Here is a 12,855-nt window from a genome sequence, read left to right on the forward strand (position 1 = left end):
TAGGTCATATGCATCCATTTAGTGAGATGTTTATCAACAACACACAATGGGTTTGGAACTGTAGGATAAAAATTTTGATGGGGCAGTAAAATCAATTTCATTTTATTTTTGTAACTCTTCATTTGCTATACATTTTATATATATATTTTATTTTTGTGCGGGGGGGGGGGGGGGTGGGGAAACAATTTCGTCACTTCGCGGATGCCGTGGTGAGTACACATACTTCACGCATCGCACTATTACACCTACCCGATATAGAGGACTTGATACTGTCGAGGCTAGAGATTAAGGTTGGGGACGATAAGCGATGTTATGATGTCACAAGCGCTTTTACATCGCTACCCAAAGGCTCGTATCAGCATTTCATCGCCTCGCATTTCCCAGTAAACCCTACTGAAAATAAACTTCAGCAACTTATATCAATGTGTCTGAAAAAGTCCTCCGGTATATGCAATATTCATATCTTCAATAAACTAAATTAACAAGTGTGCCAGCCTTGCGCGATTAATCTAACACTCGCGCCTATTCAGGAGTTCCATATCGCGCAACAACGACCGTCTACGCATCGTCATACCACCGCGGTCAGTGATACTGCAACAAGCGGTCCATCCGTACATCGGCCGGGTGGAAGCCATTATCAGCATCGTGGAGAAAAATTACGAACACGACCGCAGCAAGCTAGACGCGATCCCGGGCGATTTCGTAGGCGTAGACAGGCGGGGAAACAAGCAAATACTGCAGCCTGCGTGTGAGTGTTATATACGTGGCAGTCTCCTAGTGACTATGGCGCAAAATTAGATATTGCGCAATCTAAACGCGAGCGTTTAGTACAGGGGTCGGCAACCTTTTGCTAGTCGCGGGCCAAATTTCGGGTGTACAACCTTTTGGCGGGCCGGACTTTTTCTTAGTACTATATTTTACGCTCACTTCGGTATATTATCCTACATTGCTGCAATCTCAATCATACCAATCCGAAGACACATGTATTTACACTTCAACGACACAGAATAATTCTGACAATTGACGCAGCTTGCTTTGTGAAAGGTTTTCTGCTTTGTGAAAGGTTTTCAACTTCTGGTAACAAGTCATATGAAACAAGAATCAGACCCTATTCAAAATGGACGTCCGAAATACGTGATCTTAGCTTGCTCTTCGTGTGTTGCATTGTTCAAAACTATTGTTCACATGCGTACGTGCTTCTAAAAATCGATGCAATTTCTTTTGCATTGCTAGTCAAGCTGGGATAAAGACCAATTTCAAGAACGTACTCTTTATCAAAGTCATTCAGCGATATGCTCTTTGTATGAAATTTGTCATTCAATTCAACTGCATCGCATTTCAGAAAGGCCCATTTGAAATTTTCAGGCAATGGTATTGGCGTCCACATTAAACAGAGTACTGAATAGTCAGAATTCATTTTGTTGAGAAGGAATGTCGGAAAAGCGGGTGAATATTCAGTAGTTAAATTTCGTATCACAGTTACAAATGTAGTGTTGGTACTAGGTTTTCTCTCCTCCAGTATAGGAAAGTGAGCATAATTTTCTTTGTACTGTTGAAATTTCCAGAGTCACAGATTTGTTTTGAATGCGCCTCAACATCTCATGTATGTAGTTGTTTTCCCCCTGAAGTTGCAAGTTCAATTTGTTCAGATGTGACGTTAAATGTGCCAGGAAAGCAAGATGAGATACCCATTTTCGATTACAAGATTATGAGTCGGTGATATTTGTATTTTCGAGGAAAGTAACATTTGTATTTTCAAGGAAAGTTGCTATTTCATTTCTCAGTTCATACACTCGTGTAAGCATAGCTGCTCGACTCAATGAGCGAACATGACAGATATAGGCCTACATGACATCGCCATATTGATTGTCTGCTTCTAGTAATATCTGGCGTAACTGATTCAGTTGATGAGACAAAAATCATATTAGCAGTTTTCCCCATTGTGGCCAAAACACTATTCAGGTTTTTTGTCTTGGCACACAATGCCTTCTGGAAAATCAAACTATAGACAGGCTAACTAACATACGGAGGCTAGTTATCTATAATTGAATAGTTTGAGATTCCGTCATTGCGTCTGAGATGCTCCAAACGTTTTTGAAGCAAAGGAAGAACACCTTTTGTCACACCCCGTTAGAGTGATTAACCCTTCAAAAAAGCATGGAACACCTTCGGTTGCGAGATACACCCGATTGATAAGCACTGATCCAGTCTAGTCTATCAGAGATGAGCGGATTTCAAATTTCTATATCCTAATCCAATCCAAATCCGAACCTGCAAATCCTAATCCTAATCCATAACTTTTTCATATTCAAGTCCATGTCCAATCCTAATCCGATTCTAACTGGAAATTTAGAAAAAAAGCTAATTTATGCAAGGGAGGAATTGGAAAATTTTCTTTCACAACCAACGATTCCCTTGATTCAAGATAACTTAGTAACCATAAGTACAGTTATAACTGATCTGAATAAAGTTTGTCGCCATTCGCCACACGACATATCTATCGATCTCCCAGAAAATAGGTAAGTCCAATCCAAATCCTAATCCGTTCAGAAAAAAATCTTTAATCCTAATCCAATCCAAATCCGCCAAAATTTCACAAATCCTGTTTTTTAAAATCCTAATCCTAATCCATGCTCATCTCTGTAGTCTATCTCCATCTCCTACTTCAACCACCTTCGATTTATGGCGTAACAATAGACGAATACGATGTAGGCTACTATTATATCGTAGCAATGCCGCATTTTTTTCATGCAGCGCTGCACTGCAGATTGAAACTCATTATGAAGTGGCGGGCCGTACTCTTGTGATAACTAATTATTATGTCGCGGGCCGGACGATTTCGCTTGGCGGGTCGGATCCGGCCCGCGGGCCGTAGGTTGCCGACCCTTGGTTTAGTACTTTCCAGGCCGCTGAGGACCCGTGATACAATCATAGTCCAACCTGAGACCTGGTGTTGCCCGTCGTTTTCGCTATAATTCCATCTTTTTCATATCAAATATCACGAATCCCTCATCATTTTTTCACTTTTCATTCATTACATTCACCGCATTCGCAAACGCTACCATATTGCGACATTACCGAACACTATTCTTAGTTAGTTTAGTGGAACAATGAAATAAGCAATTGCGAATTAAACTGCGGCTGATCGCGAAATCCTAGTTCTTCGCAGTCAGATGTCAGTAGTTGATAAAAAAATTAATAGGCTACATATCGGAAATTTTAATATCGTTACGCAGTAGGCCCGTACATATTTCATTACCCATGCGTGGTCAGTGAAACGTAATTCTACTTTTCGAAGTATTCAAGTATATTTTGCCTCTATTTGCACACAATATTAGGCGACGTTTCAGTAATATTGATATTTTAACGAACGGTCGGTAACTAAGTACTTCTACTTTTGCAAAGTACTCAAGTAGATTTGTTGTACTCGCATTGTTTTAGATTGCTCCTATACTTGGGCAAAACCAGGCCTAATATATATGCATTTTACTTACTTGGAAATCGCTATTTTTACTTGTACTTCAGTTAAAGCTACTTCTACTGTTGCACCAACGATAACTGCTTTGACCGCTTATGTTACTACTTGACCATCACGCCACATAATAACCATGCGGTCTGATAAATAGCGATCATGAACAAACTCTGCCATTGTCCCAGTCGCCCGATAACTTTGTAATATTAAAATTGAACTCATTTCAGATGTGGTGTCGGTGTCGCTGTTCAGTCAGTACGGAAGAGCTCTAGAGTTGTTACCGGACCGATCGGCTACCTTCCTGGTTTCGACCGTGTCTCTCGGCGACAGAATGCAGCCGTGGGTTTTGGACGAGCTCACCGGACTTTGGCGCGAGAGAGACACGAAAGTGATCATGAGACCGAATTTCAACAAGAGAAGAGAGAAGGTATTGCCCAACCATTACACTGTAAATGTAGAAACGTATTTAGCAGATTTCTGCAATAATGTAGGGCGCCAATCAGGTACCAAATGTTAGGTGGAGTGGATTTTGTTTACATGCATCACCACAGGAAATCTCAAAAATGTGACCCACTACACTCCCGGCATATATCTCCCTAAAGATTGATGTATTTGACTGGTTTTCACTCACTGTATATGGGATGCGAATGGCAAATCTGGTATAAGAAAATCCCAATGGCCCAATTTGTACCCGACGCGAAGCGGAAGCCGGTTAAATACCCCCTTTCCCCCATAAATGCTACAATATACACTTCGCACCCTACTCTATGGTGGCAATCTGATGAATACACCTACTTCACATCATTTGATTTACCGTGTGGTACACGGCGTGTAGAGAAAACACACTTTTATCGCCAAGTGTGTAGATCAGTGGTACGTAAATCTTTTTAGACCGTAAACTAAATCTGACATCTCGCGACCCAAGCTACACACATCGAAATACGCACGTTGCACACTGAACACCCCAAGACTAAAGGCCCCAACGGTGTCCGACAGCGTTACGCTATACCAGAAATATACCATTCTTTCAAAATCGCGAATGCAGTTAGATTCATTTCTGTAGATTATGCACAAATTATGGGGTGCGACAGTTACGGCTCCACTCATTACATCCCACCGCCCTGCATGAGTATTACCTGTGCACATGTGCTTACTAGAGAATCTGATGTAAGGCAAATCTAATAACATAAAATCAATTGCCAGAGAATCCAGTGTCGGACAAATCTCATCATAACATCAAACCAATCGCTTTAGTGCGGACGCGACCCAAAGTCATAACCTTCGCGACCCATACTTCTAGAGCCCTGGTGTAGATCATATTGCAAGCTACAACCAAAGCAAATTAATCTCACACAGACACGCATAATTACTATTCCAGATTCTTCAACTAATAGCAAAAATCCCGCGACTGAACACCGCATGGGCCTTGAGCGATAGCGAAGACGCGTGCTACGTACGCGTACGCGCTTTAGACAAAGACAACAACACCGTAGCAGGCGTCCGTTTCGTGATGACAACCACCGCCGAGATACCGCGACGCAACTTAAGGTCCAGACGCACGTCCAGCAACACAGCGCAGATGTCTACAGTAGTCGAAAGCCTAACCAGATCTTCAGACACAAACGGGATATGTTTACCGATCGGATGCGCAAAGTTTGGCTTCATATCAGCCGCCAAATTAGCGAACGAATTATCGCCTTTATTACCCGACCAACCTCTGCCTGAATTAGGCAGCGTCACAACACACCAAACGCCTGGATATAGCGTGCCGAAACCTGTGATTCAAACCATAAACATAGACAGTATGAACAACATAAACAGACGCGATGCAGACACTAGAACAGCCACGTTATATTACCCGAGCGAGAACCAATGTAAAACTACTGTCGCGGACAGGCGTACTTACGTCTTCAGAGATAATTCACAAGATGAAATCGAAGGGTATGAAGAAGCTTCTCGAAAAGCAGCACTCCGGGCTGTGACTAGAGTGGCGCCAACCAGGCCTACTGTCAGGCCTGCGAGGAGACCCGCTTTGGCGCGGAGATTCAGGTCTTACTGTCACGTCAAAGTGGCTGTGAGCTTGCCGGTGTCGCGTGGACCTGTGGGGAATTTGATGGCGGTTCTGGCGGCTACGTTTGGCGAGAGAGATTCGAGCGGGCGGCGGTCTACTATTGGGTGGAGAAGGACTTCGTTTAGGACGCCAGTCAGGTAATTATTTATGTGTTTAGTAGAAACGGTGCGAACGCATCAAAGGTTCTGCCAGATGTGGTCTAGGCCTGATTTTGCCTAAAAACTAAAGTGGTTATACCCAGGGTTTTGGAGCAGGAGAAAGGGTTGAGCAAGAGAGGCAATAATTCTAAATTTTGTGGCGGGGTTAAATCGTGTGAATCCAGCCAGTGGTAGTAACGTAGCATAACATCTTTCGAAATATATCTGACCGGAGCTTTTTGAAACTACTAGCTCCAGCTTCATCTGAATTTCTTATAGAGCTCCAGATCCGTTGAACATGCTCGGCTCCGGCACCAAACCTTGGTTATAACCACAAGAGTGGGTGGTAGACAGCAGAGATGAGCGGATTTGAAATTTCTATGTCCTAATCCAATCCAAATCCGAACCTCCAAATCCTAATCCATAACTTTTTCATTTTCAAGTCCATGTCCAATCCTAATCCGATTCCAACTGGAAATTCAGAAAAAAACTAATTTATGCAACGGAGGGATTCGAAAATTTTCTTTCACGACCAACGATTCACTTGATTCAAGATAACCTAGTAACCATAAGTACATTAATAACTAATCTAAATAAAGTTTGTCGCCATTCGCCACACGACATTTCAATCTCCCAGAAAATAGGTAAATCCAATCCAAACCCTAATCCGTTCTGAAAAATATGTCCAATCCAAATCCGACAAAATTTCACAAATCCTGTTTTTTCACAACCTAATCCTAATCCATGCTCATCTCTGGTAGACAGTAGAGATGTGAAAAAAATAGCAGCCTGTTAAAAAGTAACAGTTAAGCTTTTCAAGTAGCAGTAGCAGTTACCTGCTAACCCAAATCACAGTTAACAGAATAGCACATAGCCTTGACATTTAATACATTTATCCCGGTAGTTCTCTGGTTTGTTTCATCATTCGAGAAATGAGTGTCACTGCAGTACAGTCTCAACCAGAAAACCACATCACACTCGTGTCAATAACAGGGCTTATCCTCAACCACCACCCAATTTGACTGAACATCTTCGGTTGCTAAATCCATGTTTGTCATTAAGGGCATGAGGTGGGCGCTTCTGTAAATATACTCCATGAAAGGCTTTTCTGCAAGCGTAATAGTAAGATGAGGCTAGACGACTCCGTATGATTATGACTTCAATCATAATCAATTGTTAGTTTAAAGTTGAGGTTTGATATCGGCGAGTTTAGAAGTGAACTAATACATTTCTACTTTTTCGACTAAATTAGCGGTCAATTGTGACGTAGGCTTTACCTCCAATTTAACTGCTAAAAAGTAACAGTTAAAAATCACAGTTAAGATTTCGAAAGTAGCAGTTCGTAACTGCTACTGCGAAATATCGGTTAAGCCCATCTCTAGTAGACAGAGCCTACTCAGGTACTCCGACGAAGTGGAAGCGCTTCGTTGCTAAGCACCTCCGGAGATTAGCAATTACGACACATATTTCCACTAATCCATCGACTGTGCTTTATCAGCAGGCGTCCCACGCCTTTGGAAAGCCGCCGCGTCATACGATATCGTCCAAGAAGAATCGTCAGAGAAGTCTGCGTGGAATACTTATGCGGAGAGCCAAATCCAGCAGCGATGGCTTACGTGGCTATAAAACCTCTAAAAGGCAGCGCGGTATCGCCGCTGCAGTGCAGATTCGTTAACGCGACATCCTCGCGGACGACGCCTACGTCGCGTCCTAGTGACGACACAAGGACAGGCGGTTACGTCACAATGTCGCCTAGAATATATCGCGGGGCTGGTACCTCGTCGAGATTTTCGCGAACTAGGCGCGTATATCCACAGCTTGCCTTTCAAGACAGGACTTTACTGCTGTCCAAGAAGAAGTGTATTCGCGCTAGAGGTACGAAATACACAGCGGCTTCGATTCGATGTGTATAGCAGGATCGGGGGCTTTGCCAGCTCGAACTACGACGAAACCGTGATGCAGCTACACTGCTGTGGTTATTTCGACCGCGAAATATTGTTCCAGGCCTCGCACAATAGCGGGTTGCCTACCAATAGAATATGCAACATTTTCTGTACTTTCAGTCGACGCTAGATCTTGGTTGATCAACGGATCGGCATCTGCCTTGCCTATTTTGTATTGAAAATTCCTTCCCGATATATATTTACCTTTTGCCGACAGGATAACCGCGTCTCGCCGAAAATGACAATCAAAATCCGCGCGTTTGCGGGCGTTCCGTAACTTTGCAGATCTTCACGTTCACGAGTTCGACAACTGATAATTTCCAGCTTTTTTAATTGGATTAGAATTACTGAATTTGAAAATTGCTTGGGTATCGAATTACATTCCAAATTATGAAGAAATACGACATAATTAAAGTTCTTTCTCATAAGAATGACAGCTGTCCATACAATGTAAGATTTCGGCTCGTTTTGCACTATACTGTTCTCCTGCAGTATTGTCATGAAAAACCGAAATTACATTGTCGCTCACCGATTCATGGCTATTGAATACGTCGAGAAATAACCATTCACAAATCACGATACATCTGAAATTTCGTTATTTTCCCAATTTGTAATTTTCCAGTGTACGCGCACTTACTGGTAAATGCCATCTTTTTTCCTTATTTATAAATAGTTCAGTATTTTATTCGACACTAATCTTCTAGTTTCAAAGTAAAAAATGTATCAAAGCTGTCCAACAAGCCAGTTCATTTTCTAACTGTATTCCTGCCTCCTATTGCAAGTTTAATATAAAGCATCCGCATCCGTACATCAAGCACTTTCAGTCAGTATTTAAGCTAGGAAAGGCTGCTTGCATATTTGAAGACCGATACCGCGATACGTAATTGATGCTCGTCGTGAAGCTACAGCAAAAACCATTCAGAACAGTGCTATGTGCAGTAGTGCAGATGGAAAAATATATCACGAGACATGCAGTTGAACATGCACAGAGTGATGAGTAAGGCTGTGCTGATTCCAGTTACTCTAATCTGAATCGTGTAAAATTTCTAATGATGTAAGTCGAGCAGCAAGATATGATTTTTTTCAGTACTGAAATTATACGCTCCTTGCCGCTAAGAGTTAATTTTGCAACGAAAAGTAGTTTCAATAGTATTCCAGTGTGTTAGCCTTGAAATCTCGATTGGTCGGATCGCAGCATACATACATATTTTAACTTTTCACATCGCCCTATACTTTTATGACACCACGAGCGATACTCACTCTGGACTCAAATCACTCAGGTACTCGATGTCACCCAGCCCCACTGATAAGCCACAATAGCATATTCTGTAAGACTTAAGGCCTCCCGATGATTTTGCTAAAACAGTCGCAGCATAGCATCAGTGAGATAAAAAAACGTTTTAGCGAGTGTGATTACGCTAACCACCAATGAAACGCATCTCTGGGTAAGCGTTGTTAAACGCTGGCCCCTATTCAAACGTTCTGTATGTCAAATTTACAGCAGAGAAACCGTAAAAACAACAGAAAAACTTAAAGACATTCGACCGCGCAGGCGAGCAAGAGGGGCAACAACACTTGCGCCGTTGGCAGTGTGCAGCAGTCGACAATCTCATTCATTTCTCAGCAGTCTCAAAAAAGTAGCAGAATCCATTCCCTAGTCATAGGACATAACACAGAATACGGCATCATCTCCCATTGTCTTCGCTCTCAGTAACAGCATCTGTGGCAAGTTCTTCTGTATTAGTTTCATCGGAGGCATTGGTTTCTTCGTTTTCAACTTCATTTTTCTCCTTTACCACATCTTCTGCAGGCTCATCTTCCTTCGCAGGCTGGTTAGCTTCGTCAGCGACAGCCTTATCGTTCATTGTCTGATCAATGTGATCATCCTTAACCTTTGAACACAATCGGATATGGGCGAGATGTAGAATATTCTGAGGTAAGGGCGTTCTTGTCTTCAACACTTGGCTGTGTGGTGGTATGAAGGGCAGAAAAATATCAGATAGATTTATTGCTTTGTCAAAAAGAATCATCACTACTATGGCAGTGGAGCAACACAGACTGCATACCTTGTAACAGTGTATAGTTTGCAAAACTATACGAAATAACAAGGCAGAAAAAACGACAAAATAAAATAACTATCGTTGCTGTGGAATCAGAGTAGCTTACGTCCATTTCGAGAAAATCAAGCCTTTGCGAAGTTTTCTTTTTCTTTCGGCCATATCTTGGCCATAGTTATGACTAAGATATAGCAGGGAGAAAATGAAAAGCATACAAAAACTTGGATTTCATTGAAACGTGAATCGTGGACATTAGCTACTCTGAGTCTGCAGCAGCAATATGTACTATGCTGAAATCTCGGATATCAGCGAATCACACCAAGGGATTTTGCCCATCGTTGGTTGCATTACACATAGAATTCTTTAATCATGGAGGTAAAAAACTTCAACATTCATACTGAAATAAACCCAAATATTTATGGCTGACACTGTCACTAGTCAGGAGTAATCGTCAGCAACTAGTACAGAATTCAAAAGAACATTGTCTATTAACTATTGTATCACCCATCTAGATTGCTACATACAAACCCAACCAAACGGTGACGTGGGAACACGTGACTATTCAACACACAAATCAACAACACAATATCACAAAGTGATAGAGTTGAGCAAATCCTTACCTCCGGCACTTCGTCTGTTTCCATTTGCGTTTCCTCTGATTTTTCGGGCGCCTTATCCTCGAATTTCTACAACAACATGACATATGCTACAAAGCGTGCTACAAAAATATTCTGCGAATACTCACCACTTCTTGTTTGATTTCGGTATCGTCCTTGCCAGACGGATTTTCTTCTTTCTTGTCTTGCGTCGCAGGATCTTCGCCTTTTTCTGCCTTCACTTCTTTATCCTGCAGAGAATTATCGTAGAAATATGCTTGTTCATCTATTAATTCGGAGATTTTTGAAGATAAGACAAGTCTCCGCCACTCCGAGCACTGATTGCTGATTTCTCAAACGGTGCCAATAATGGCACCATTAGGTATATTTTACCGGCATATTCAAGCATGCCGCAATCCTTACCTTATCATCTGCACCTGGTTCGTCTTTCTTTTTACTTTCACTGTTGGATTTAGCTTGCGCCGCTGCGGACTGTTGCTGTTTCAGTTTGTATTCTTGGTAGTACTCTTGCGGCGTTATGGATCGGAGCTATAAAGGAATAAATATATGAAGATAATCCATCGTCGCCCAAGGTCACAAACACAAGAAATACCATCGACGTAAAAACAGCATCCTAAGGAAGTTAGTGTAGTGTTACATGCAGTAGATCGGCGGTCTCCCATATGATAATGAATTGACCCATAACGACACTGCTAGCCAAGGGCCACTGGTCAGCAATTAAGTATTGAAGTTTATGTTGCCCACTTGCAGTACTTAAATCAAGTGGTAATGTTTTCAGATTACTTCCCCACTTTTATACAGTTTTCGCAAGAAAACCACTTATTCTTTAAAGTTTGGATTTTGTACAAAATACAAAGTAGCATATTGATAGGTTTGCATTACTTCTCTGAGCTAAATTGTCATTCAATAAGGCGGAATATGCTTTTGGAAATTGCACCAATATGTAGCGTACCGTCATAAGTCCAGTTGAAATTTACAGCATTACTTCTAGTTGAGTAGCAACACCGGTAGCTTTGACCACCTCTGCGGATCATGCATGGCCATGGTAATAGAGACAGCCAACATCTCCTACCCGTTTCATCTCCTTGCCAAAATTATCAGACAGGGTCGTCATCTTCCTTTTCTTCTCCACAAACGCATCCTCCAGATGCGCAAGCTCAGCCTCCAGCTTTTTCTGAAATGATACATTGTTGCTTAACTACTGCCTAATTCGCAAATATAACGAAATTACGATTAAGCGTAGTGGAATGGAAAATCGAACATAGTATCATTAGGACTGGGCCAAATCGAGAATTTTGAATAGGCCTACCACTCCCGAAAACATCGTACATGGTAGGAAGATGTAGAACGGTTTTCAAATATACACTTGAAAGAAATGACATAGAATTAGGTAACCTTGCCAATGACATGACGTTCAGTGACAATTCAAGTATTCATAGAAGTCAGAATAATTATATCTGGAGAACCCCGCAACGAACGGAGTGGTTATCAACAGAAAATAACGTTCAAAACAATAAACAATTGCAAGTGTCACGAAATTACACTCTCCTACCCGATGCAGTTCCAGCGAATGCACTTGATTTTTAAGAACCCCCAGTCTGCTGGCGGTCACGATGGATTTCGTGCTCGGGACAGGCATCGTTTCGCCGAGAATATCGTTGATCAGCCGATGGTTTCTTTGAAATCTGGCAGCGGCGACGTGCTTCACCGAACAGCTCAAGTCGGAATCGTCTGAGCAGAAACCGGTAATTGAATTCCAGCAATAAAATACGGTTTGTCATCAACAGGGATCGTGGGTCCTCATAAGCAATGTTCCCTCTAATTTTTCCCGGGTCTGCGCGCACTCACCAACTCACTGCGCGGTCAATTGGACAACAGTGCGTAACGACTAGAAAAAAAGTCATCACTTCGGATTTTTTGTGCGCAGCTTAGATTTTCTGTGCGCAGAGACCGTGTCAGGACTGCGCAATTGCCCACGTGCGCAGCTTAGAGGGAACGTTGCTCACAAGTGGGCCGTGCCAATTAGCTGTCACGACTCGGGCTGAGAGTCCCCGAGTGATTCAATACTGAATAGAGTTCAAGGCTTCAAGACGAGTATTCTAGTACCAGCCATTAAGACGTTATAAGAGTGTGGATGACGCGGAAAGTTCAAATATGCACCTTTCAAGCAATTACAAAGAATCAAATGCCAGTACTACACCCCATAAATATAATTTTATACTTTGACGACCAGGCTTATTTCATTGCACTTGAAACAATGCAGGGTTCTAATGACTCGAGTCCGGGTCGCGCTTATTTGGTGACTCGACTTGACTCGAGTCATTTTGTGTATTGACTCGACTTGTACTAGAGTCGTTGTGCATGACTTGAACCAAGTCATATGACCTGAGACTAGGACAGCCAACACAGACATTTCATTGTAACTTTGAAGAATACTAAAGTCACCGCATTATTGGTATTTCGTCTATAAGTCCTGATAATTGAATAATAGGGCCGGAATCTGTTAGGACAGAGAAAAATTACGATATTAGGAATGCGATCCATTCTGTATCACACGG

The 12,855-nt window shown here is 42.1% G+C and overlaps 2 protein-coding genes across 4 annotated transcripts in view; one reads left to right on the top strand and one right to left on the bottom strand.

The window, feature by feature from the left end:
- LOC145444437 (uncharacterized) overlaps positions 1-8,431 on the top strand; it is a 92,612-nt gene extending 84,181 nt beyond the window's left edge. Inside the window, exons 24-27 of one of the 2 annotated variants that reach the window (XM_080322418.1) lie at positions 531-748; positions 3,700-3,899; positions 4,851-5,680; positions 7,182-8,431. In XM_080322418.1, the coding sequence (XP_080178544.1) occupies positions 531-748; positions 3,700-3,899; positions 4,851-5,680; positions 7,182-7,593 (1,660 nt within the window). In that variant the 3' untranslated portion in view covers positions 7,594-8,431. Of the gene's footprint in view, positions 1-530; positions 749-3,699; positions 3,900-4,850; positions 5,681-7,178 lie in introns of both variants that reach the window. The other variant, XM_080322417.1, reaches the window with a different exon arrangement.
- The window catches only part of LOC145444443 (SWI/SNF-related matrix-associated actin-dependent regulator of chromatin subfamily E member 1-like), a 63,288-nt gene that overhangs the window by 46,333 nt on the left and 4,100 nt on the right, over positions 1-12,855 (bottom strand). The window contains exons 8-13 of one of the 2 annotated variants that reach the window (XM_080322427.1): positions 11,850-12,028; positions 11,370-11,471; positions 10,700-10,825; positions 10,426-10,527; positions 10,301-10,366; positions 8,948-9,515 (exon numbers count right to left, since the gene is read on the bottom strand). In XM_080322427.1, coding sequence (XP_080178553.1) covers positions 9,309-9,515; positions 10,301-10,366; positions 10,426-10,527; positions 10,700-10,825; positions 11,370-11,471; positions 11,850-12,028 — 782 coding nt within the window. In that variant the 3' untranslated portion in view covers positions 8,948-9,308. Of the gene's footprint in view, positions 1-8,947; positions 9,516-10,300; positions 10,367-10,425; positions 10,528-10,699; positions 10,826-11,369; positions 11,472-11,849; positions 12,029-12,855 lie in introns of those variants that run through there. The other variant, XM_080322428.1, reaches the window with a different exon arrangement.

Source organism: Botryllus schlosseri, chromosome 8 (genome assembly GCF_051294905.1).
Source record: "Botryllus schlosseri isolate E-star chromosome 8, Bs_hap1, whole genome shotgun sequence".
NCBI classification, from domain to species: Eukaryota; Metazoa; Chordata; class Ascidiacea; order Stolidobranchia; family Styelidae; genus Botryllus; species Botryllus schlosseri.